Below are 27,310 nucleotides of genomic sequence, written 5' to 3' on the forward strand. Positions count from 1 at the left end.
CTCTCACCCACACTCTCAATCTCTCACCCACTCTCTCAATCTCTCACCCACTCTCTCAGTCTCTCACCCACTCTCTCAATCTCTCACCCACTCTCTCAATCTCTCACCCACTCTCTCAATCTCTCACCCACTCTCTCAATCTCTCACCCACTCTCTCAATCTCTCACCCACTCTCTCAATCTCTCACCCACTCTCTCAATCTCTCACCCACTCTCTCAATCTCTCACCCACTCTCTCAATCTCTCACCCACTCTCTCAATCTCTCACCCACTCTCTCAATCTCACACCCACTCTCTCAATCTCTCACCCACTCTCTCAATCTCTCACTCACTCTCTCAATCTCTCACTCACTCTCTCAATCTCTCACCCACTCTCTCAATCTCTCACTCACTCTCTCAATCTCTCACCCACTCTCTCAATCTCTCACTCACTCTCTCAATCTCTCACTCACTCTCTCAATCTCTCACTCACTCTCTCAATCTCTCACTCACTCTCTCAATCTCACACTCAATCTCTCACTCACTCTCTCAACATCTCACCCACTCTCTCAATCTGACACTCACTCGCTCAATCACTCACCCACTCTCTCAATCTCTCACTCACTCTCTCAATCTCTCACTCACTCTCTCAATCTCTCACCCACTCTCTCAATCTCTCACCCACTCTCTCAATCTCTCACCCACTCTCTCAATCTCTCACTCACTCTCTCAATCTCTCAGCCACTCTCTCAATCTCACACCCACTCTCTCAATCTCACACCCACTCTCTCAATCTCTCACCCACTCTCTCAATCTCTCACCCACTCTCTCAATCTCTCACCCACACTCTCAATCTCTCACCCACTCTCTCAATCTCTCACCCACTCTCTGAATCTCTCACCCACTCTCTCAATCTCTCACCCACTCTCTCAATCTCTACCCACTCTCTCAATCTCTCACCCACTCTCTCAATCTCTCACCCACTCTCTCAATCTCTCACCCACTCTCTCAATCTCTCACCCACTCTCTCAATCTCTCACCCACTCTCTCAATCTCACACCCACTCTCTCAATCTCTCATCCACTCTCGCAATCTCTCACTCACTCTCTCAATCTCTCACTCACTCTCTCAATCTCTCACCCACTCTCTCAATCTCTCACTCACTCTCTCAATCTCTCACTCACTCTCTCAATCTCTCACCCACTCTCTCAATCTCTCACTCACTCTCTCAATCTCTCACTCACTCTCTCAATCTCTCACTCACTCTCTCAATCTCTCACTCACTCTCTCAATCTCTCACGCAATCTCTCACTCACTCTCTCAATCTCTCACTCACTCTCTCAATATCTCACCCACTCTCTCAATCTCACACCCACTCTCTCAATCTCTCACCCACTCTCTCAATCTCTCACTCACTCTCTCAATCTCTCACTCACTCTCTCAATCTCTCACCCACTCTCTCAATCTCTCACTCACTCTCTCAATCTCTCACTCACTCTCTCAATCTCTCACCCACTCTCTCAATCTCTCACTCACTCTCTCAATCTCTCACTCACTCTCTCAATCTCTCACTCACTCTCTCAATCTCTCACTCAATCTCTCACTCACTCTCTCAATCTCTCACTCACTCTTTCAATCTCTCACCCACTCTCTCATTCTCACACTCACTCGCTCAATCTCTCACCCACTCTCTCAATCTCTCACTCACTCTCTCAATCTCTCACTCACTCTCTCAATCTCTCACCCACTCTCTCAATCTCTCACTCACTCTCTCAAAATCTCTCCCTCACACACTCTTCTTTCCCCTGTTGCTCATTTTTCAACAGAAAAACATTTCAATAAAACCTGAGCACCACACAAGCCCCTAAAATACTTGCAGCAGGTCCCTACAACACAGGGAGTGGAGAGAGAATGGGAATGTGTTCCTGATCTCACTGGGGATTGTATATTGATTCTGTCTCTCTTCCAAACTATCCTCAAGTATCATAACACTTAATTACTTTCAATTCAATTAAAACTGACCAGCATATTCTCCCCGGTTCCATTCTGTTAACCTCCCCGCGACCTCCCCCGCGTTCAATAAACTCGGCGCATCTGTCAATCCCTCGCCCCAATTCTCACTCCGTCGCTGAATTTCTCCATTCCTCACAACTCTTCATACTCAGTCATCACCAAACTCCCTCCCTCACCCTGTCCCTCCATCCTTCACTCCACACCTCACTATCACTCCCTCTCACCCCGGCTGTCCCTCCCTCACCCCGTCCCTCCATCCCTCACTCCACATCTCACTATCTCTCCCTCCCTCACCCCGTCTGTCCCTCCCTCACCCCGTCTCCCCATCCTTCACTCCACACCTCACTATCACTCCCTCTCACCCCGGCTGTCCCTCCCTCACCCCGTCCCTCCATCCCTCACTCCACATCTCACTATCTCTCCCTCCCTCACCCCGTCTGTCCCTCCCTCACCCCGTCCCTCCATCCTTCACTCCACACCTCACTTCCTCTCCCTCCTTCACCCCGTCCCTCCATGCTTCACTCCACATCTCAATATCTCTCCCTCCCTCACCTCGTCTGTCCCTCCCTCACCCCGTCCCTCCATCCTTCACTCCACATCTCACTATCTTTCCCTCCCTCACCCCGTCTGTCCCTCCCTCACCCCGTCCCTCCATCCTTCACTCCACATCTCACGATCTCTCCCTCCCTTACCCCGATCTCGTCTGTCCCTCCCTCACCCCGTCCCTCCATCCTTCACTCCACATCTCACTATCTCTACCTCCCTCACCCCGTCTGTCCCTCCCTCACCCCGTCCCTCCATCCTTCACTCCACATCTCACTTTATCTCCCTCCCTCACCCCGTCCCTCCATCCTTCACTCCACACCTCACTATCTCTCCCTCCCTCACCCCGTCTGTCCCTCCTTCACGCCGTCCCTCCATCCTTCACTCCACATATCACTATCTCTCCCTCCCTCACCCCGTCTGTCCCTCCCTCACCCCGTCCCTCCATCCTTCACTCCACATCTCACTATCTCTCCCTCCCTCACCCCGTCTGTCCCTCCTTCACCCCGTCCCTCCATCCTTCACTCCACATCTCACTATCTCTCCCTCCCTCACCCCGTCTCTCCCTCCTTCACCCCGTCCCTCCATCCTTCACTCCACATCTCACTATCTCTCCCTCCCTCACCCCGTCTGTCCCTCCCTCACCCCGTCCCTCCATCCTTCACTCCACATCTCACTATCTCTCCCTCTCTCACCCCGTCCCGCCATCCTTCACTCCACATCTCACTATCTCTCCCTCCCTCACCCCGTCCCTCCATCCTTCACTCCACACCTCACTATCTCTCCCTCCCTCACCCCGTCTGTCCCTCCCTCACCCCGTCCCTCCATCCTTCACTCCACATCTCACTATCTCTCCCTCCCTCACCCCGTCTGTCGCTCCCTCACCCCGTCCCTCCATCCTTCACTCCACATCTCACTATCTCTCCCTCCCTCACCCCGTCTGTCCCTCCCTCACCCCGTCCCTCCATCCTTCACTCAACACCTCACTATCTCTCCCTCCCTCACCCCGTCTGTCCCTCCCTCACCCCGTCCCTCCATCCTTCACTCCACACCTCACTATCTCTCCCTCCCTCACCCCGTCTGTCCCTCCCTCACCCCGTCCCTCCATCCTTCACTCCACATCTCACTATCTCTCCCTCCCTCACCCCGTCTGTCCTTCCCTCACCCCGTCCCTCCATCCTTCACTCCACATCTCACTATCTCTCCCTCCCTCACCCCGTCTGTCCCTCCCTCACCCCGTCCCTCCATCCTTCACTCCATATCTCACTATCTCTCCCTCCCTCACCCCGTCTGTCCCTCCTTCACCCCGTCCCTCCATCCTTCACTCCACATCTCACTATCTCTCCCTCCCTCACCCCGTCTGTCCCTCCCTCACCCCGTCCCTCCATCCTTCACTCCACATCTCACTATCTCTCCCTCCCTCACCCCGTCCCTCCATCCTTCACTCCACATCTCACTATCTCTCCCTCCCTCACCCCGTCTGTTCCTCCTTCACCCCGTCCCTCCATCCTTCACTCCACATCTCACTATCTCTCCCTCCCTCACCCCGTCTCTCCCTCCCTCACCCCGTCTCCCCATCCTTCACTCCACATCCCACTATCTCTCCCTCTCTCACTATCTCTCCCTCCCTCACCCCATCTTTCCCTCCTTCGCCCTGTCATTCCCTCCCACATCCTGTCTCTCGTCCCTCACCCGGTCCCTCTCTCCCTCATCCTTTCATTCTCCACCTAGAAAATAGAACATAGAACATTACAGCGCAGTACAGGCCCTTCGGCCCTCGATGTTGCGCCGACCAGTGAAACCAATCTAAAGCCCATCTAAACTGCACTGTTCCAAGATCACCCATCTGTTTATCCAATGGCCATTTAAATGCCCTTAATGTTGACGAGTCCACTACTGCTGCAGGCAGGGCATTCCACGCCCTGACTGCTCTCTGAGTAAAGAACCTACCTCTAACATCTGTCTGATATCTATCATCCCTCAATTTAAAGCTATGTCCCCTCGTGCTAGCCATCACCATCCGAGGAAAAAGGCTCTCACTATCCACCCTATCCTCTGGTCATCTTGTATGCCTCTATTAAGTCACCTCTTAACCTTCTTCTCTCAAACGAAAACAACCTCAAGTCCCTCAGCCTTTCCTCATAAGACCTTCCCACCATAACAGGCAACATCCTAGTAAATCTTCTCTGCACTTTTTCCAATGCTTCCAAATCCTTCCTATAATGCGGTGACCAGAACTGTACGCAATACTCCAAATGCGGCCTCACCAGAGTTTGTACAGCTAATATTGACTGAAATTGTTATAGCTCTAGCTCGTTAGAGGGGTCAGTTTTTGTTCAAAGCGTGCAGGAAGGTTTTTTTGACTCAGTATGTAGACAGGCCAACTAGAGGTGAGGCTATATTGGATCTGGTGCTGGGAAATGAGCCAGACCAGGTGCTAGACTTGGAAGTTGGTGTGCATTTTGGTGATAGTGACCACAATTCGGTTACGTTCACCTTAGTGATGGAAAGGGATAGGCATGAACCTCGGGCCAGTGGTTTTAGCTGGGGGAAGGGTAATTATGAGGCTATTAGGAGTGAATTAGGAAACATAGGTTGGACTGGGAGTTTACAGGGACTGGGAACGTCCGACATGTGGAGTTTTTTCAAGGAGCAGCTACTGCGAGTCTGTGATAGGTATGTCCCTGTCAGGCAAGGAGGAATTGGTAGGGCTAGGGAACCGTGGTGCACCAAAAAAGTTTCTTTGTTGGTTAAAAAGAAAAAGGAGGCTTATGTTCGGATGAGACGTGAGCACTCGGGTAGTGCACTAGAAAGCTTTAGATTGGCTAAGAGGGAGTTGAAGAGCGAGCTTAGAAGGGCTAAAAGGGGACATGAGAAGACTTTGGCGGATAGGGTTAAAGAGAATCCTAAGGCGTTCTCTAGGTATGTCAAGAACAGAAGGTTGGTTAGGGCAAGTTTAGGGCCAGTTATAGATGGCAGAGGGAAGTTATGTGTGGAACCGGAGGAGATTGGTGAAGCATTGAACCAATATTTCTCTTCGGTGTTCACGCAAGGGGACATGAATATAGCTGAGGAGGACACTGGGTTGCAGGGGAGTAGAATAGACAGTATTACAGTTGATAAGGAGGATGTGCAGGATATTCTGGAGGGTCTGAAAATAGATAAATCCCCTGGTCCGGATGGGATTTATCCAAGGATTCTCTGGGAGGCAAGAGAAGTGATTGCAGAGCCTCTGGCTCTGATCTTCAGGTCGTCGTTGGCCTCTGGTATAGTACCAGAAGATTGGAGGTTAGCGAATGTTGTCCCATTGTTTAAGAAGGGGAACAGAGACTTCCCCGGGAATTATAGACCGGTGAGTCTCACTTCTGTTGTCGGCAAGATGTTGGAAAAAATTATAAGGGATAGGATTTATAGTTATTTGGAGAGTAATGAATTGATAGGTGATAGTCAGCATGGTTTTGTGGCAGGTAGGTCGTGCCTTACTAACCTTATTGAGTTTTTTGAGAAAGTGACCAAGGAGGTGGATGGGGGCAAGGCAGTGGACGTGGTATATATGGATTTTAGTAAGGCGTTTGATAAGGTTCACCATGGTAGGCTTCTGCAGAAAATGCAGATGTATGGGATTGGGGGTGATCTAGGAAATTGGATCAGGAATTGGCTAGCGGATAGGAAACAGAGGGTGGTGGTTGATAGTAAATATTCATCATGGAGTGCGGTTACAAGTGGTGTACCTCAGGGATCTGTTTTGGGGCCACTGCTGTTTGTAATATTTATTAATGATCTGGATGAGGGTATAGTTGGGTGGATTAGCAAATTTGCTGATGACACCAAAGTCGGTGGTGTGGTAGACAGTGAGGAAGGGTGTCGTAGTTTGCAGGAAGACTTAGACAGGTTGCAAAGTTGGGCCGAGAGGTGGCGGATGGAGTTTAATGCGGAGAAGTGTGAGGTAATTCACTTTGGTAGGAATAACAGATGTGTTGAGTATAGGGCTAACGGGAGGACTTTGAATAGTGTGGAGGAGCAGAGGGATCTAGGTGTATGTGTGCATAGATCCCTGAAAGTTGGGAATCAAGTAGATAAGGTTGTTAAGAAGGCATATGGTGTCTTGGCGTTTATTGGTAGGGGGATTGAATTTAGGAGTCGTAGCGTTATGTTGCAACTGTACACAACTCTGGTGCGGCCGCACTTGGAGTACTGTGTGCAGTTCTGGTCCCCACATTACAAGAAGGATGTGGAGGCTTTGGAGAGGGTGCAGAGGAGGTTTACCAGGATGTTGCCTGGTATGGAGGGGAGATCCTATGAGGAGAGGCTGAGGGATTTGGGATTGTTTTCGCTGGAAAGGCGGCGGCTAAGAGGGGATCTTATTGAAACATATAAGATGATTAGAGGTTTAGATAGGGTGGATAGTGATAGCCTTTTTCCTCTGATGGAGAAATCCAGCACGAGGGGGCATGGCTTTAAATTGAGGGGGGGTAGTTATAGAACCGATGTCAGGGGTAGGTTCTTTACCCAGAGGGTGGTGAGGGATTGGAATGCCCTGCCAGCATCAGTTGTAAATGCGCCTAGTTTGGGGGCGTAGATAGGTTCATGGACGAAAAGAAATTGGTTTAGGTTGGAGGGTCACAGTTTTTTTTTTAACTGGTCGGTGCAACATCGTGGGCCGAAGGGCCTGTTCTGCGCTGTAATGTTCTATGTTCTATGTTCTATGTAGCTGCAACATGATCTCCTGGCTCAGAAACTCAATCCCTCCACCAATAAAAGCTCACACTCCGTACGCCGTCTTAACAACCCTATCAACCTGGGTGCCAACTTTCAGGGATCTATGCACATGGACACCCAGATCCCTCTGTTCATCCACACTACCAAGTATCTTACCATGAGCCCAGTACTCTGTAATCCTGTTACTCCTTCCAAAGTGAATCACCTCACACTTTTCTGCATTGAACTCCATTTGCCACCTCAGCCCAGCTCTGCAGCTTATCTATGTCCCTCTGTAACCTGCAACAACCTTCCGCACTGTCCACATCTCCACTGACTTTAGTGTCATCCGCAAATTTACTGACCCATCTTTCTACCCCCTCATCCAGGTCATTTATAAAAATGACAAACAGCAGTGGCCCCAAAACAGATCCTTGCGGTACACCACTAGTAACTGAACTCCAGGATGGACATTTCCCATCAACCACCACCCTCTGTCTTCTTACAGCTAGCCAATTCCTGATCCAAACCGGTAAATCACCCTCAATCCCATGCCTCCGTATCTTCTGCAATGGCTTACCGTGGGGAACCTTATCAAACGCTTTACTGAAATCCATTTACACCACATCAACTGCTTTACCCTCATCCACCTCTTTGGTCACCTTCTCAAAGAACTCAATAAGGTTTGTGTAATCTAACAATTAATCCAGTTCCCCTGGATTACTGCTCTGTAACATGTCACTTCGTACTCCGACAAATAATCCAGTTCCCCTGGATTCCTGCTCTGTAACATATCTATGTGTAATCCAACAATTAATCCAGTTCCCCTGGATTACTGCTCTGTAACATATCACTGTGTAATCTAACAATTAATCCAGTTCCCCTGGATTCCTGCTCTGTAACATGTCACTGTGTAATCTAAGAATTAATCCAGTTCCCCTGGATTCCTGCTCTGTAACATATCACTGTGTAATCTAACAATTAATCCAGTTCCTCTGGATTCCTGCTCTGTAACTTGTCACTGTTTGATCCAACAATTAATCCAGTTCCCCTGGATTCCTGCTCTGTAACATATCATTGTGAAATCCAACAATTAATCCAGTTCTCCTGGATTACTGCTCTGTAACATATCACTGTGTAATCCAACAATTAATCCAGTTCCCCTGGATTCCTGCTCTGTTACATATCACTGTGTAATCTAACAATTACTCCAGTTCCCCTGGATTCCTGCTCTGTCACATTTCACTGTGTAATCTAACAATTAATCCAGTTCCCCTGGATTCCTGCTCTGTAACATGTCACTGTGTAATCTAACAATTAATCCAGTTCCACTGGATTACTGCTCTGTAACATATCAATGTGTAATCTAACAATTAATCCAGTTCCCCTGGATTACTGCTCTGTAACATATCACTGTGTAATCTAACAATTAATCCCGTTCCCCTGGATTCCTGCTCTGTAACATATCAATGTGTAATCCAACAATTAATCCAGTTCCCCTAGATTACTGCCCTGTAACATATCACTGTGTCATCCTACAATTAATCCAGTTCCCCTGGATTCCTGCTCTGTAACATATCACTGTGTAATCTAACAATTAATCCAGTTCCCCTGGATTCCTGCTCTGTAACATATCACTGTGTAATCTAACAATTAATCCAGTTCCCCTGGATTCCTGCTCTGTAACATATCAATGTGTAATCCAACAATTAATCCAGTTCCCCTGGATTCCTGCTCTGTAACATATCACTGTGTAATCTAACAATTAATCCAGTTCCCCTGGATTCCTGCTCTGTAACATATCACTGTGTCATCCTACAATTAATCCAGTTCCCCTGGATTCCTGCTCTGTAACATATCACTGTGTAATCTAACAATTAATCCAGTTCCCCTCGATTCCTGCTCTGTAACATATCACTGTGTAATCTAACAATTAATCCAGTTCCCCTGGATTCCTGCTCTGTAACATATCACTGTGTAATCTAACAATTAATCCAGTTCCCCTGGATTCCTGCTCTGTAACATATCACTGTGTAATCTAACAATTAATCCAGTTCCCCTGGATTCCTCCTCTGTAACATGTCACTGCGTAATCTAAGAATTAATCCAGTTCCCCTGGATTCCTGCTCTGTAACATATCACTGTGTAATCTAACAATTAATCCCGTTCCCCTGGATTCCTGCTCTGTAACATATCACTGTGTAATCTAACAATTAATCCAGTTCCCCTGGATTCCTGCTCTGTAACTTGTCACTGTTTAATCCAACAATTAATCCAGTTCCCCTGGATTCCTGCTCTGTAACATATCATTGTGAAATCCAACAATTAATCCAGTTCTCCTGGATTACTGCTCTGTAACATATCACTGTGTAATCCAACAATTAATCCAGTTCCCCTGGATTCCTGCTCTGTTACATATCACTGTGTAATCTAACAATTACTCCAGTTCCCCTGGATTCCTGCTCTGTCACATTTCACTGTGTAATCTAACAATTAATCCAGTTCCCCTGGATTCCTGCTCTGTAACATGTCACTGTGTAATCTAACAATTAATCCAGTTCCCCTGGATTACTGCTCTGTAACATATCAATGTGTAATCTAACAATTAATCCAGTTCCCCTGGATTCCTGCTCTGTAACATATCACTGTGTAATCTAACAATTAATCCAGTTCCCCTGGATTCCTGCTCTGTAACATATCACTGTGTAATGTAACAATTAATCCAGGTCCCCTGGATTCCTGCTCTGTAACATATCACTGTGTAATCTAACAATTAATCCAGTTCCCCTGGATTCCTGCCCTGTAACATGTCACTGTGTAATCTAACAATTAATCCAGTTCCCCTGGATTCCTCCTCTGTAACATATCACTGTGTAATCTAACAATTAATCCAGTTCCCCTGGATTCCTGCTCTGTAACATATCACTGTGTAATCCAACAATTAATCCAGTTCCCCTGGATTCCTGCTCTGTAACATATCACTGTGTAATCTAACAATTAATCCAGTTCCCCTGGATTCCTGCTCTGTAACATATCACTGTGTAATCCAACAATTAATCCAGTTCCCCTGGATTCCTGCTCTGTAACTTATCACTGTGTAATCTAACAATTAATCCAGTTCCCCTGGATTTCTGCTTTGTAACATATCACTGTGTAATCTAACAATTAATCCAGTTCCCCTGGATTCCTGCTCTGTAACATATCACTGTGTAATCTAACAATTAATCCAGTTCCCCTGGATTTCTGCTCTGTAACATATCACTGTGTAATCCAACAATTAATCCAGTTCCCCTGGATTCCTGCTCTGTAACATATCACTGTGTAATCCAACAATTAATCCTGTTCCCCTGGATTTCTGTCTCCTCTCACATCCTGCTGCTATCCTCACTGTTTACCAAGTTTCAACTCCCAGCCTTTGATCCTCCACATCCTTATTGTTCATCTCATTACAACAATCTGTCCATGTCCTCTCAGTTACCCCCTCACTGTCTCCATCTCCTGGTGTCTCTGTCTAACTGCACCCAGTTACCCCCCTCACTGTCTCCATCTCCTGGTGTCTCTGTCTAACTGCACCCAGTTACTCCCCTCACTGTCTCCATCTCCTGGTGTCCCTGTCTTACTGCACCCAGTTACCCCCTCACTGTCTCCATCTCCTGGTGTCTCTGTCGAACTGCACTCAGTTACCCCCCTCACTGTCTCCATCTCCTGGTGTCTCTGTCTAACTGCACTCAGTTAGAATACTCACTGTCTCCATCTCCTGGTGTCTCTGTCTAACTGCACTCAGTTAGAATACTCACTGTCTCCATCTCCTGGTGTCTCTGTCTAACTGCACTCAGTTAGAATACTCACTGTCTCCATCTCCTGGTGTCTCTGTCTAACTGCACTCAGTTACCCCCCTCACTGTCTCCATCTCCTGGTGTCTCTGTCTGACTGCACTCAGTTAGAATACTCACTGTCTCCATCTCCTGGTGTCTCTGTCTAACTGCACTCAATTAGAATACTCACTGTCTCCATCTCCTGGTGTCTCTGTCTAACTGCACTCAGTTACCCCCCTCACTGTCTCCATCTCCTGGTGTCTCTGTCTGACTGCACTCAGTTAGAATACTCACTTTCTCCATCTCCTGGTGTCTCTGTCTAACTGCACTCAGTTACCCCCCTCACTGTCTCCATCTCCTGGTGTCTCTGTCTGACTGCACTCAGTTAGAATACTCACTGTCTCCATCTCCTGGTGTCTCTGTCTAACTGCACTCAGTTACCCCCCTCACTGTCTCCATCTCCTGGTGTCTCTGTCTAACTGCACTCAGTTACCCCCCTCACTGTCTCCATCTCCTGGTGTCTCTGTCTAACTGCACTCAGTCACCCCCCTCACTGTCTCCATCTCCTGGTGTCTCTGTCTAACTGCACTCAGTTACCCCCCTCACTGTCTCCATCTCCTGGTGTCTCTGTCTAACTGCACTCAGTTACCCCCCTCACTGTCTCCATCTCCTGGTGTCTCTGTCTAACTGCACTCAGTTACCCCCCTCACTGTCTCCATCCCCTGGTGTCTCTGTCTGACTGCACTCAGTTACCCCCCTCACTGTCTCCATCTCCTGGTGTCTCTGTCTGACTGCACTCAGTTAGAATACTCACTGTCTCCATTGGAGAAATGACAGACACGAATAAACACCTAAAAGATCAGCGAACTTTTAACTGCAGTCTAAATCTACAGTTGTGCCAGTAGTATGATTCGAACTTGTACCCAGTTTGTCCAGTCATGTTTTTAAATCTGCTAAATTTACAGCTCTCTGAAATAGTGAGAGAATTTAAAACAACAAATGGATTATTGCTCACGGTTTCACCACTTCAGAACAACCTGCACGAACTCTGGGCTCTGCTCAACTTCCTCCTCCTGGATGTCTTCAATTCGTCTGCAGTAAGTAATGAGAAAAGCAGCTTGACAGTGACTGCACCGTTTGTCTCAGGTTCAATTACAGTGTTTCAACCTATTTCTTTTTGGAAGGCATGAGAGAATGCTGCAAAGTTGTGTCTTTTTCATTTTTGTACCCAGTGTCAGGGGAAGCTGTCCAACTTGCTGGAGGGTGTTGTGTGACACCATTGTTCCTTGCATTGGGAGCAGCCAGGGAGCTAAATGGCCGCAGTCTGTGTATTAATTTGTCCACCTGCCCACATTTTGTGAGCACTATATTCACCATATGTGTGCCGGTGCAGAGTCCAATTGGTGATGTCTGCTCCTCGAACCCTTCAAACTGCTATTGACCATTCCTGATGCTCAGTGTCACATCTGCCTTACACTGCGAAGCGTATTTAACATGCTTGATGTTTCCTTCAGCAAAATTGTCACCAAGTGTCACAATTCTAAACTTACATTAAAAGCATGTTGGGGTGAGAGCTTACTTTATCCAGATCTATCTCAATCCACAAATTAGCTATCAGAAGTATTTTAGTATTTATTTATTTTTGTTAAAGTAAGAAAAGTTATGTTTCTAACTGAATGCCTAACTGCCCATTCTTCCTGTGTGGGTGTCCTGTAGCTTGTTACAGAGATGGGAGCAGGTGGTCCAAGGGAAAAAATGATTTTTTTCCATGTTAAATTGCTCACCTGCCGACCAGCTGAAACTGATTTGCAATTGTTATGAGCAGCTGTGCATCTGTTTTATGATATCATTTGTGAACGATCTAATTTGGATGCCAACTTTTAAATTGCCATTCTTGTTCTTCTAGTGATAAATAAAGTAATAATTGAAACCATTGGATGTGGCGTTGATGGAAGTAACACAGTATGCTAAAACGTTTGGGGTTGGCATGACGAGAGCCACTTGTTGTTCTTTGCAGGACTTTGATTCTTGGTTTGACACAAACAACTGCTTCGGGGACCAGAAGCTCGTTGAGCGATTGCACATGGGAAGCTTCTTATCTTATCTGTATTCTGATGCTGGGACGTCATTAAAATGCAAAGTTATTTCGGGCCCATGGCCCTCAGAAATATTATTCACAAAGTTGTATATTTGTGTGATGAAGTGATGTGCCTTGAGAGTGTTTGGGGCTAATTTGAAGAAACAGCAAGGTTTCTTTTCTTCATTTACTGGGCGTGGATGTCGTTGACGAGACCAGCATTTATTGGCCATCTCGAGTTGCCCTTCAGAAGGTGCTGGTGAGCTGCCTTCTTGAACCACTGCAGTCCCTGAAGTTCCAGGTACATCCACAGTGCTGTCAGGGAAGGAGTTCCAGGTTTTTGGATCCAATGATGGTGAACAAGCAGCGATATGTTTCCAAAGTCAGGATGATGAGTGACTTGGAGGGAAGCTCCAAGTCACTCATCATCCTGACTTTGGAAACATATCGCAGGTGGTGGTGTCCCCAGGTATCTGCTGCTCTTGTCCTTCAAGGTGGCAGTGGCTGAGAGTTTGGAAGGTGCTGCCTAAGGAACCCTGGTGAATTCCTGCAGTGCATCTTGTAGATGGTACACACGGCTGTCACTGTTCATCGGTGGTGGAGGGAGTGAATGTTTGTGGAAGGTGCAGCAATCAAGTGGGCTGCTTTGTCCTGGATGGTGTTGAACTTCATGACTGTTGTTGGAGCTGCACTCATCCAGGCAAATGGAGAGTATCCATCACACCCCTGACTTATGCTTTGTATCTGGTGGAGAAGCTTTGGGGAGTAAGGAGGCGAGTTACTCACTGCCGAATTCCTGGCCTTTGACTTGCCCTGGTACATTTAGAACTGTTAATTCATTGATTAAAAATGTGATGGCAAAAACTGAGGATCTATATTCTACTGTTTATCCAGAGCAGTGTTAAATTTTGAGTTACTGCGTGTGAATTACAAATTAATTTAACTTTTATGAAATGATAAAGAACATAAGAACATAAGAAATAGGAGCAGGAGTAGGCCATCTAGCCCCTCGAGCCTGCCCCGCCATTCAATAAGATCATGGCTGATCTGAAGTGGATCAGTTCCACTTACCCGCCTGATCCCTATAACCTCTAATTCCCTGACCGATCAGGAATCCATCTATCCGTATTTTTAAAAAATATTCAACGAGGTAGCCTCCACCACTTCAGTGGGCAGAGAATTCCAGAGATTCACCACCCTCTGAGAGAAGAAGTTCCTCCTCAACTCTGTCCGAAACTGACCCCCCTTTATTTTGAGGCTGTGCCCTCTAGTTCGAGCTTCCTTTCTAAGTGGAAAGAATCTCTCCACCTCTACCCTATCCAGCCCCTTCATTATCTTATAGGTCTCTATAACATCCCCCCTCAGCCGTCTGAATTCCAACGAGTACAAACCCAATCTGCTCAGTCTCACCTCATAATCAACACCCCTCATCTTTGGTATCAACCTGGTGAACCTTCTCTGCACTCCCTCCAAGGCCAATATATCCTTCCGCAAATAAGGGGACCAATACTGCACACAGTATTCCAGCTGCGGCCTCACCAATGCCCTGTACAGATGCAGCAAGACATCTCTGCTTTTATATTCTATCCCCTTGCGGTATAGGCCAACATCCCATTTGCCTTCTTGATCACCTGTTGCACCTGCAGACTGGGTTTTTGCGTCTCATGCACAAGGACCCCCAGGTCCCTTTGCACAGTAGCATGTTGTAATTTTTTTCCATTTAGATAATAATCCAATTTGCTATTATTTCCTCCAAAGTGAATAACCTAACATTTGTCAACGTTATACTCCACCTGCCAGATCCTCGCCCACTGACTCAGCCTCTCCAAATCTCTCTGCAGACTTTCCAAGCCCTCCACACGATACGCTTTTCCACTTATCTTTGTGTTGCCAGCAAACTTTGTTACCCTACACTCAGTCCCCTCCTCCAGATCGTCTATATAAATGGTAAATAGTTGAGGCCCCAGTACCGATCCCTGCGGCACGCCACTAGTTACCATCTGCCAACCAGAAAAGCACCCATTTATTCCGACTCTCTGCTTCCTGTCGGATAGCCAATCCCCAATCCCCGCTAACATCCTACCCCCAACTCCGTGTGACCCAATCTTCTTCAGCAACCTTTTGTGAGGCACCTTATTAGACACCTTTTGGAAATCCAAAAACACTGCATCCACCGGTTCCCCTCCATCAACCGCACCAGTCACATCTTCATAAAATTCGAACAAGTTCGTCAAGCACGACTTTCCCCTCATGAATCCATGGTGCGTCTGCTTAATCGAACCATTCTTATCCAGATGGCCTGCTATTTCTTCTTTAATGATGGATTCCAGCATTTTCTAGTTGCCACCACTTCTTGCAGACATGACTTACCTGCGATCCACTGGAATTAAGTGGTGGCTCTATTCGTGTAACGAGAATGGTTTCTGCCCAGTCCAGCTGCATCCCACTTAGAATGGATTAGAAATGTTAAAGGGCACAAAGCTCAATGAACATTTACCAGGTGTTCTTGCATTCAGGAAATAGTGCTTGAAGGAAACATGGCATTTAAGGTGCTGGAATAGGCAACTTAGAAATTGATGAGACGAATAGATAATTATTGCCTTTCACTCGATGTAGGCAACTACCACAGGTGTTTTTAATTAGGGTGGACATTTTAGCCAGATCTGAATAATTTGAATCACTTCAGATATTACATAATATGGTGAAGGGGGAGAGATTTCTTCCGCTTCATTTACTCTCAATTATTTTTTCTGTGGCCATATATTGAACTCCTCAGTTGACCTTGGTAACAAGGCCCATTAAGCATCCCCACGGGCTGTTCCAATTGCTGATCCCGACCTTGATAAGAGCATTTCAATTGATGCTGGATCTCCAGTAGAACTGCTTCCTGATCAGGAAGACTTGCTAAATTAAAGTGTTTTTGTCACATTTTGGGAGGTGCAGGGTAAGGGAAATAGAATAATTTTTATTTGCTGAAATGTCTATCCACTATTTGAGAATCTGAAATGGGTTGGGGGGGAGGAGGAATGGTAGGTTACAATTACTCGGATTTATCTCCTCTTCTGTTCACACTACAAGCTCCATTTCCTAACCATTCACTCCAAACCTCAATCTGGTTCCTGTCTGTCTGAGGCTTCACCAAACTCTTTGCAATTGTAATATCCTAATTGAGCCTGAACTACATTTCCAACCCCATATTCTCAATATTACCAATACCAGCACCATAATATCACCCGCCCTTGTTCAAACCCTTAATTAGCACGAGGTTTTCCTAAACAGCCTCCCACCTTGCACCACGTGGAAGATTCAATTCATCAGAACTGCTGCTGACATGAACCAAGTTCTGTCCACTGCTCCATTTGTGCATCGCTGATGGTCAACCTTCAGCTGTTTAGCCCAAAGCACTGGAATTCATTCCCTAAATCTCTCTGCCTCTCTAGCTCATCCTTATTGGGCGGCACGGTAGCACATTGGTTAGCACTGCTGCTTCATAGCTCCAGGGTCCTGGGTTCGATTCCTGGCTCGGGTCACTGTCTGTGTGGAGTTTGCAAATTCTCCTCGTGTCTGCGTGGGTTTCCTCCGGGTGCTCCGGTTTCCTCCCACAGTCCAAAGATGTGCGGGTTAGGTTGATTGGCCAGGTTAAAAATTGCCCCTTAGAGTCCTGAGATGCGTAGGTTAGAGGGATTAGTGGGTAAAATATGTGGGGGTAGGGCCTGGGTGGGATTGTGGACGGTGTAGACTCGATGGGCCGGATGGCCTCCTTCTGCACTGTAGGGTTTCTATGATGATGATTTCAGACACTGCTTTAAAAACTCCTTGGTCACCTCTCAATGGGTTTTTTGGTAGCTCGGTGTCACATTTGTCTGCTAATTGCCCCTGTGATTATCCTGTAGACATCTTATTATCATAGAATCCCTACAGTGCAGAAGGAGGCCATTTGGCCCATCAAGTCTGCACCAGCCCCACATATTTACCCCGCCAATCCCACTGACACCAAAGGTTTATTTAGCATAGCCAATCAACCGAACCCGCACATCTTTGGAATGTGGGAGGAAACCGGAGCAGACACGGGGAGAATGTACAAACTCCACACAGAGTGTGACCCGAGGCCAGAATTGAACCTTGGTCCCTGGCGCTGTGAGACAGGAGTGCCAACCACTGTGCCACCATGCCACCTATGTTAAAGGTGTTGTAGAAATGTACATTGTTGAGGAATGAGGAAAGTGAATTCAAGGTGACTGTATTTTCTCATAAAGGGTTGGATACCAAGGTCTGATCTGTTCTGTTGCAGAATAAAGCTGTTGACAATCTAATCTGAAGTTGTAGGTGTTTTCATCAAGTGAACATTCAGCCCACACCTGTAGATGTGCTTCAACCCATGGCTTGTTCAGCTGTTTTTGTTGAACCTGTGCTTCAGTCCACAGAACTGTTCAGTGCAGCTTTTGTAACATTGCATTATTTTGCTTGACCTTCTTGGGCATCATCAGTGTGTAAAAAGCATGTATTCTCACCTGAATTAGGTATTGAGACCCTTCCTCCTCCCACCTATTAAAGCTGAGGTAGAAAAGAGCCTGCCGCCAAAAAAGGAAGTCAAAATGTATGTGGGCCTGAGCAAAATGCAACGGGAATGGTGAGTGCACAACTTGTGAATCTTAATGTGTTGCATTGGGAATTACGGCATCATCTTGCAACAACTCATTGAAATTGTGCTGCACTTCAATCAACAATTAGAGCATTTGTAGAACGAAGGGAATAGATTCACCAGTGTAAGCGAGTGTGATTTTACCCAATGCATCAATAATAGGCTGATCCCTACTATTGACCATCTTGCTTCCGTCTGATCTGTAAGATTTTTGTGTTTGGAATTCTAACTTCCCTCAATCATTTCAATTATTTTTGCCCGAAACAGAAGATCATCATTGAATTCAGACTGGACGATTGCCATTCAAGTCTGATTATTACAATGCTTTCAAACTACTTTGCTCTCAGCTTTGGGCTTTCTTCTTTCAAACCCCAATGCAGCCCATTATTGATACCCACCTGATCAGGTACTAGTGAGGTGTCCCCTCCAAACTTATTAACCAGGTCTATCTAGTTGGTCAAGGAGAACGCTGCAAAGCCCTTCAAAATGAGACTGCAACCGATGTAACACAATGTCATTGCCTCACGGTGATGCCAGGATCGATGCCATAAATATAAAATAGTCACTCATAAATCAAACAGGAATTTAGGAGAAGATTCAAAAAAGAAAGTGGCAGAGTGGTTAGTGTGGAACTCACTACCACAAGGAGAGGCATGACATTGATGCATTTTAGGGAAGTTTGTTGAACATAGAATGGAAAAAGAAATCGAAGGTGTGAGGAGACTCTTATCATGAACACTGATCTGGAATTGTTGATCTAAGTGGCCTGTTTCTGTGCTACAAATACTTAATCCCAGAGTACTTCATATTGCTCGCATCCAAATGACATGAAAAGGAATATTCCCATCCCTTCAAACCCTGGCCACCTGGGATGAATCGTACTTTATATCAAAAACAAAATGTCGAGTGTGTATTAGTCGTAAGATATGGGTTTCTATATCTGTGAGGCTTAGATGGAGCACCCTGTTCCCTGGTAGGTGAGAGGGGTTGGAATGTGGATCCTAGACTTTGTCTGAGGCACCTATAGAACAAAGCATTCATTTTAGGTTGTAATTGCTTTCTGTTGAGCTCCATTAAAAAAATGAATTTATCTCCAAGTTGGTGTGATGAGTTTTAATTCTGGCCTTGCTGACAGGTACACCAGGATATTAATGAAGGATATTGACATCCTGAACTCCTCAGGGAAAATGGACAAAATGCGTCTATTGAATATCCTGATGCAACTGCGCAAGTGCTGCAACCACCCCTATCTGTTTGACGGAGCTGAACCTGGCCCACCTTACACCACTGACACTCACCTGGTAGTTAACAGTGGCAAAATGGTGGTACTGGACAAACTGCTGCCGAACGTGAAGGAGCAAGGTCAGCCGCAGACCTGGTCAAGGCTTTTGTTTCCCTTTCTGTCTTTCAATCTTTCTATAGGGAGGAGACATGGAGTGATTTGATAGTTTGGTGGATACTTGAGTAGCTCGGACGGGGTGGGGGGGTGGCCAACATAACGCATAAGGCCCAAATTAACGATTGCCAGGCCGTAAAGGGAAATTAATTGAAAATATTCCAAAATGTGTTATAAATTAATATGCAATAAACACTGGAATCAGCAATGGTTTTAGTTATAGTAGGACAGGCAAAGAAGCTTCCTGAGATATCCTTGAGGAGATAACCAAACTAAAACACAATGCAAATTAGGTTTTAGAATATGTTCAACAAATCTGTGATTAGAGAATAAATATAGTAATAAAGTTCACGCTTTGTGAAATAGATGACATTGTCTCAATGGATTAAGAATTAGCTTAATGTTAATGTTCCTACTTTGGTCACACCAGGGCAACGGGAGGAGGCCAAGTGGGTGATGGCCAGGAAGGGTAAGGCTAGGGTGGTTGAGAGCACCCCAGTGGATTTGCCCCTGCACAACAAGTACTCCTGCTTGAGTACTGCTGGGGGGGACAGCCCGCCTGGGGGAAGCAGCAGTGGCCGTGTCTCCGTAGTGGAGTCCAGCCCTGTAACTCAGAGGGCTAAGGAAAAGAGGAGGAAGGCGGTATTAATCGGGGACTCGATGGTGAAGGGGACAGACAGGCGTTTCTGCGGAGGTAGGCGGGATTCTCGCATGGTGGTCTGCCTCCCTGGGGCCGGGATCCAGGATGTCGCTAGTCGCGTCCCGGAAATCCTGAGGTGGGAGGGAGAGGAGCCTGAGGTAGCGGTACATATTGGTACCGCTGATGTGGGTAGGAAGGGAGAAGGGGTCATGAAAAGGGAGTACAGGGAATTAGGGAGACAGCTGAGAAAGAGGAAAGCAAAGGTAGTAATCTCAGGATTCCTGCCTGTGCCACGGGAAGGTGAGGGCAGGAATGGAGTGAGGTGGAAGATGAATGTGTGGCTGAGGGACTGGTGCAGGGGGCAGGGATTCAGGTTCCTGGACCATTGGGACCTCTTTAGGGGCAGGGGTGATCTGTATACAAAAAACGGGTGGAACTTGAATCACACGGGGACCAATATCCTGGCCGGTAGGTTGGCTAAGGTTACTGGGGAGAATTTAAACTAGATAGGTTGGGGGGAGGGGAGCTAGAAGAGTTGACTAGGATCAAGGAACTAATTGATGGGGTGGAGGATGCAGGGGTAAGGGGAATTACAAAAGTAATGGTAGAGGAGAGGGTGCAAGTGAATGAAGGCGGTAATTTAGATAAGGGAGTAGAGGGAGAGGGTGTTCGCGACTCATCAAACCGGGTCCAGATAAAAGCTGGAATAAGGACACTTTGCCTGAATGCACGAAGCATTCGGAACAAGGTAAATGAGTTGATGGTGCAAATCAGCACGAGTGGGTACGATCTAGTGGCCATTACAGAAACGTGGCTGAAAGGTGACCAGGACTGGGAGATGAATATCCAGGGGTATCAGGCGTTTAGGAAGAATAGACAGGAAGGAAAAGGTGGTGGGGTGGCGCTATTAATAAGAGATAATATCAGGGTAGTACTGAGGGATGACATAGGCTCTGAGGAACAAAACGGGGAATCATTCTGGGTAGAGATGAGGAATAGTAGAGGGAGAAAGACACTAGTAGGTGTGGTATATAGGCCCCCAAATAATAATGTTGAGGTAGGGAGGGCTATAAACAAGCAGATAAGGGATGCGTGTAAAAACGGAACGGCAATAATCATGGGGGACTTCAACATGCACATTGACTGGCAGACTCAAGTCGGTAAGGGTGGAATGGAGGAAGAGTTCTTAGAATGCTGTCGGGATAGTTTCCTTGAACAGCATGTTACGGAACCGACGAGGGAACGAGCTATTTTGGATCTGGTATTGTGTAACGAGGTAGGTAGAATTAAGGATCTTATTGTGAAGGACCCTCTTGTGTCTAGTGACCACAATATGGTCGAATTTCTGATTCAGATGGAAGAGGAGAAAGTTTGGTCCCAAACCAGTGTCCTCTGTTTGAACAGAGGGAAATATGATAGGATGAGGGATGAATTGGCTAAGGTAGACTGGGAGAGCAGGCTGGCAGGTAGGATAGCTGAGGAACAGTGGAGGATTTTTAAGGAGATCCTTTTCAGTTCTCAGCAAAATTATATTCCAGCAAAAAACAAGGATTGTAAGAAAAGGGAGAACCAGCCGTGGATAACGAAGGAAATAAAGGAGAGTATTAAAATAAAAACAGCTGCGTACAGAGTGGCCAAAAATAGTGGAGAAACAAGTGATTGGGAAAAATTTAAGCAACAACAAAGAGAGACTAAGAAAGCGATAAAGAAAGGAAGGATAGACTATGAAGCTAGGCTAGCAATTAATATAAAAAATGATAGTAAAAGTTTTTATAAATATATAAAAAGGAATAGAGTGGCTAGAGTGAATGTTGGACCCTTGGAGGACGAGAGGGGGGAGTTAATAGTGGGAAATGAGGATATGGCTGAGTCTTTAAATAAGTTTTTTGTGTCGGTCTTCACGGTGGAGGACACAAATAGTTTGCCAAATATTAACGATAGAGGGTTGGCAGCAGGAGAAATACTTAATACAATTAATGTTACCAGAGAGGCAGTGCTGGGTAGACTAATGGGACTGAAGGTGGATAAGTCCCCGGGTCCGGATGGAATGCATCCCAGGGTATTGAAAGAAATGTCAGAGGTAATAGTGGATGCGTTAGTGATTATTTATCAAAACTCGTTGCATTCTGGGGTAGTGCCGGTTGATTGGAAAATGGCTAATGTTACGCCGCTGTTTAAAAAAGGAAGGAGACAAAAGGCGGGTAACTATAGGCCGGTCAGCTTAACGTCTGTAGTAGGGAAAATGCTGGAATCCATTATTAAAGAGGAGATAGCAGGGCATCTGGATAGAAATGGTTCGTTCAATCAGACGCAGCATGGATTCATGAGGGGAAAGTCGTGCTTGACGAACATGTTGGATTTTTATGAAGATGTGACTAGGGCGGTTGATGGAGGAGAACCGGTGGATGCGGTGTTTTTGGATTTCCAAAAGGCGTTTGATAAGGTGCCCCATAAAAGGCTACTGAAGAAGATTAGGGCACACGGAGTTGGGGGTAGTGTGTTAAAGTGGATTGGGGACTGGCTATCCGACAGGAAGCAAAGAGTCGGAATAAATGGGTGTTTTTCCGGTTGGAGGAAGGTAACTAGTGGCGTGCCGCAGGGATCGGTACTCGGGCCGCAACTATTTACCATTTATATAGATGATCTGGAGGAGGGGACGGAGTGTAGGGTAACGAAGTTTGCAGACGACACAAAGATAAGTGGAAAAGTGAATCGTGTGGAGGACGGAGAAGATCTGCAGAGAGATTTGGACAGGCTGAGTGAGTGGGCGAGGATATGGCAAATGGAGTATAACGTTGAGAAATGCGAGGTTATACACTTTGGAGGAAATAATAACAAATGGGATTACTATCTCAATGGAAACAAATTAAAACATGCTACCGTGCAAAGGGACCTGGGGGTCCTTGTGCATGAGACGCAAAAGCCCAGTCTGCAGGTACAACAGGTGATCAAGAAGGCAAATGGGATGTTGGCCTATATTGCGAAGGGGATAGAATATAAAAGCAGGGATGTCTTGATGCACCTGTACAGGGCATTGGTGAGGCCGCAGCTGGAATACTGTGTGCAGTTTCGGTCCCCTTATATGAGGAAGGATATATTGGCATTGGAGGGAGTGCAGAGAAGGTTCACCAGGTTGATACCGGAGATGAGGGGTTTGGATTATGAGGAGAGTCTGAGGAGATTGGGTTTGTACTCGTTGGAGTTTAGAAGGATGAGGGGGGATCTTATGGAGACTTATAAGATAATGCGGGGGCTGGATAGGGTGGAGGCGGAGAGATTCTTTCCACTTAGTAAGGAAGTTAAAACTAGAGGACACAGCCTCAAAATAAAGGGGGGTCGGTTTAAGACAGAGTTGAGGAGGAACTTCTTCTCCCAGAGGGTGGTGAATCTCTGGAATTCTCTGCCCACTGAGGTGGTGGAGGCTACCTCGCTGAATATGTTTAAAGCGCGGATGGATGGATTCCTGATCGGTAAGGGAATTAAGGGTTATGGGGATCAGGCGGGTAAGTGGTACTGATCCACGTCAGATCAGCCATGATCTTATTGAATGGCGGGGCAGGCTCGAGGGGCTAGATGGCCTACTCCTGCTCCTATTTCTTATGTTCTTATGTAGGTTTGGATTCAGATTCGATTGGAAATTCAAAGAGCATGCCAGTCACTCGAACTCGAATCCATGACCAAATTAGTTGAGACTCTGGAGACCAGGAGGAATTGAACAAAAACTACTGCGTAGTCCGATCCATATGTAATGAAATCCGGTGGAGTGGGAAATCAAACATCCTGGTATATTGATTGGCTGTAAACAACCGCCTGCATGGTTATTTGTGCATTTCCGAGTCCGATGTCAGACTTTGTCGTGCTCTGGAGCAGTACTGTACCTGTGCTGCAGACTGATCAAAAATAGAACAGGAGTTTTCATAAATGAAAGGGGTTTGTGATGTTTAGCCTTCGTAAGCATGCAAGGATTTCCACGACGATGTCTGCAAAAGAATTTGAAAATGATCACTGATGACACCATGGCAGCATTTGACCTGTGCAGCAAGGTACATCAGATTGCATGCTGTGATGTTTTGGGTTACAAGTCAGCATAGGTTTTAATGAGTTAAAAACTGCTGAAAACACTCAACTAATCTGGTAGCATCAGCGAAGGGTCAACTATGACTCTTCAGAACTCTCCTCTCCACAGATGCTGCCTGACCTGCTGAGTATTTCCAGAACTTTGCTTCTATCTATTTAGCTTTTATTTCACAAGTTTTAGTGACTGTTTAAAACAATGGTGTGTCTTGATCTGAAAAAGCATCCTGTTTTAGTCATTCTGGCCTGCCACACGCCATCCACTGGGGCTGGGGGCTCCCAAAAACTGGCCGATTTACCATCAAATATTCTTCATGAGGAGAGTTGGATCACAGGCCTCTGCAATGCTTGATGGGCCCCATCCTCCTTCCGGGGGAATAGTTACAGGAGCCAAATATTCTGAAAATTGGGGGCTAACGTGTTGGGAGAAGGTGAAAGGGATAATTACATGGTTTGGGATTGAAGCTATTTTTTGATCAGGGTTTAAGTTTTGCTGCCCAAACTGCAGCACCGTCTGGAATCCACCTGGAATATAAACCCTTCGAAATAATTCCCATCAATCATGGCAGCTGGGTCACATGGACAGTTCACATTGTATGAATTATAAAATTGGAGTTGGTTATGTGTTCATTTATGCCTCCTGTACTATAACTAGTTTACGAGATTACTCTGCATCCTGCATGTTACCACTGAAATTTGGTTTCCATTATCCACATCAGTAGATGTAGGTTTTTGAAGCATTTGTGTATCTGCGCTGTGTTCTTGGCTACCGATCAACCGATTACCCTGATGAATGTTCTTCTTTTCCACAGGTTCTCGGTGTTGATCTTCAGCCAAATGACCAGGGTACTGGATATCTTGGAAGATTATTGTATGTGGAGAAACTACGAGGATTGTAGACTGGATGGACAGACGCCGCATGAGGAGAGACAAGTATGTTTTTTGCCCTGTGCTTTCAAAACTGAGTTTGTTTGAGGAAAGTTCTCACCTCTTAAATTGATCTGAGGCTCTATTATCTAAGTAAGAATTCTAGACTTAAGGTTACAAAACTGACTCAAGGTTTTCAAACAAGAAATATGAATATTCAATTTGAATCCAGCATCTATTTGTATTTTTAAAAATGAAACTTTCCAACAATTAGTAAAAAGATTGGTCCCAATCGTTTGTTCAATTCTGGCTTAACTTTTCTCTCTCATCCCTCCAGGATTTTATTTCTGCTTTCAATAGTCCTGGGAGCTCAAAGTTTATCTTCATGTTAAGCACACGCGCTGGGGGTCTTGGTATAAATCTAGCCACGGCAGATGTAGTAATCATATACGACTCAGATTGGAACCCTCGGGTAGACCTCCAAGCTATGGTCAGTTCCTGAGCGATTAGTTATTTGTGTTCTGAAAGCCACGTACTGTTGAATATATAACTATTGTCGCTGGTTTTAACATCCAAGTGCACTGATCAAGCGACATTTGGTATTTTACTGCCACTGATACCCCCTCAAATCTTCCGTGTGTTGCTCCCATGGTTTCTTTAAAACTCCACTCGACTGAACCGGTGGAAATATTTCAGCAAAGGCCTTCAGTTTGCTTCTCTTTATTTGAATGGAGCGTGCGGTTGTTTTCAGAATTGGCGTGGTATGATTTCAGCTGACTGGGCATCTTGTTTCTCCTCACCAATTAACTTCCAAATCCAATTGAGAGTTTGGAAATGACATCCATTTTAAGTTTCAGTAATGCTGAGGTGTCACTGTCAGGAACAGCCTTCCGTGATTCAGTTTCACACAAAACAACTGATGCACGGATTTTAATAAGTGCTTCGTGATTGCCTCGTGTACCAAGGGCTTATGAATTCAAATCTCACTCATTTGCGAAGTTTGAATTAAAGTTTATAGTGAGCAGCAAAAGGGAGCAGGGCTCCCCAGTTGTTCAGCTGCTTCACTAATATGCTTCAGTGAAGAGCATCTGTCAGTACTTGACTCCAATCCACAAACACAGTGGTGATTCTAATTCCCCTCCAGTGTGAAGTGGCAAGTTTCTCAATTGCTTCATTGATCCACCAGCCAGTTACTGGATTGCAATCAATGCATCTGAGAAATAATTAAATAGGTCCAGGTGCTCCCTTTGTTTTCCCCTGTTGCAACAATTGTTGATGTTGACTGAGTAATTAGAGAGGGTTAAAACATGCAGGAGATAGCCATCCACACATCATATCTTTGCCAGCTTATGATCAGCTTGGAGATTTCTAGGAAGTTGATTTATTCCCTATCCCCATGTTAAGGTTTTGATAATCAGAGTTTTTGTTTGAAATCCTTGGATTTCTTATTATAGAAACAATGTTTACTGGAAAATATATGAATGTGCTGTTTTTACAGCTGAATGTGGAGGAATGTTAATTGAAATTGTTACATGATTGTGTGGATCTGCCATGTAACTTTAATTGTGTTCTTTTGAGGATCGCGCCCACAGAATTGGTCAAACAAAAGGGCAATTGGACCCTGTGCGAGAACCTCTCGGGCTATGTCGAGGGCATCCTGAAACCCATTGTACAAAGAACCCCCAGCTTTTGTCGCGACACGACGGACTTCCTACAGAAACTCGGCACACATGGAGCAGTTGAACCAGGAGCGCTCCTCGTCACAATGGATGTCTCGGCACTCTCCACCAGCATCCCCCATGACGATAGCATTGCTGCAACGGCCTCAGTGCTCAGCGCCAACAACTGCCCGTTTCCAGATGCAATTTTACATCTCATCCGCTTCATCCTGGACCACAATATCTTCACCTTCAACAACCAGTTCTTCATCCAGACACACGGAACAGCCATGGGGACCAAATTCGCACCTCAATATGCCAACATCTTCATGCACAGGTTCGAACAAGACTTCTTCACCGCACGGGACCTTCAACCGATGCTATACACTAGATACATCGATGACATTTTCTTCCTTTGGAGTCATGGTGAACAATCACTGAAACAACTCTATGATGACATCAACAAGTTCCATCCCACCATCAGGCTCACCATAGACTACTCTCCGGAATCGGTTGCATTCTTGGACACACGCATCTCCATTAAGGACGGTCACCTCAGCACCTCACTGTACCGCAAGCCCACGGATAACCTCACGATGCTCCACTTCTCCAGCTTCCACCCTAAACACGTTAAAGAAGCCATCCCCTACGGACAAGCCCTCCGTATACACAGGATCGGCTCGGATGAGGAGGATCGCAACAGACATCTCCAGACACTGAAAGATGCCCTCATAAGAGCAGGATATGGCGCTCGACTCATTGATCAACAGTTCCAACGCGCCACAGCGAAAAACCGCACCGACCTCCTCAGAAGACAAACACGGGACACAGTAGACAGAGTACCCTTCGTTGTCCAGTACTTCCCCGGAGCGGAGAAGCTATGGCATCTCCTCCGGAGCCTTCAACATG

At 46.1% G+C, this 27,310-nt stretch overlaps 1 protein-coding gene across 1 annotated transcript; it reads left to right on the top strand.

Annotated features, from left to right (window-relative positions):
* Positions 1-13,034: 13,034 nt before the first annotated feature.
* Positions 13,035-26,412, top strand: LOC144488257 (SWI/SNF-related matrix-associated actin-dependent regulator of chromatin subfamily A member 5-like; the record flags this gene model as incomplete). The annotated part of the gene is made up of 6 exons (XM_078206292.1): positions 13,035-13,132; positions 17,644-17,754; positions 18,902-19,144; positions 24,689-24,809; positions 25,081-25,233; positions 26,322-26,412. Coding segments are annotated over exons 1-6 (817 nt in total), but the record flags the coding sequence as incomplete, so codon positions are not given.
* Positions 26,413-27,310: the final 898 nt, after the last annotated feature.

Source organism: Mustelus asterias, unplaced genomic scaffold (assembly GCF_964213995.1).
Source record: "Mustelus asterias unplaced genomic scaffold, sMusAst1.hap1.1 HAP1_SCAFFOLD_1414, whole genome shotgun sequence".
NCBI lineage: Eukaryota > Metazoa > Chordata > Chondrichthyes > Carcharhiniformes > Triakidae > Mustelus > Mustelus asterias.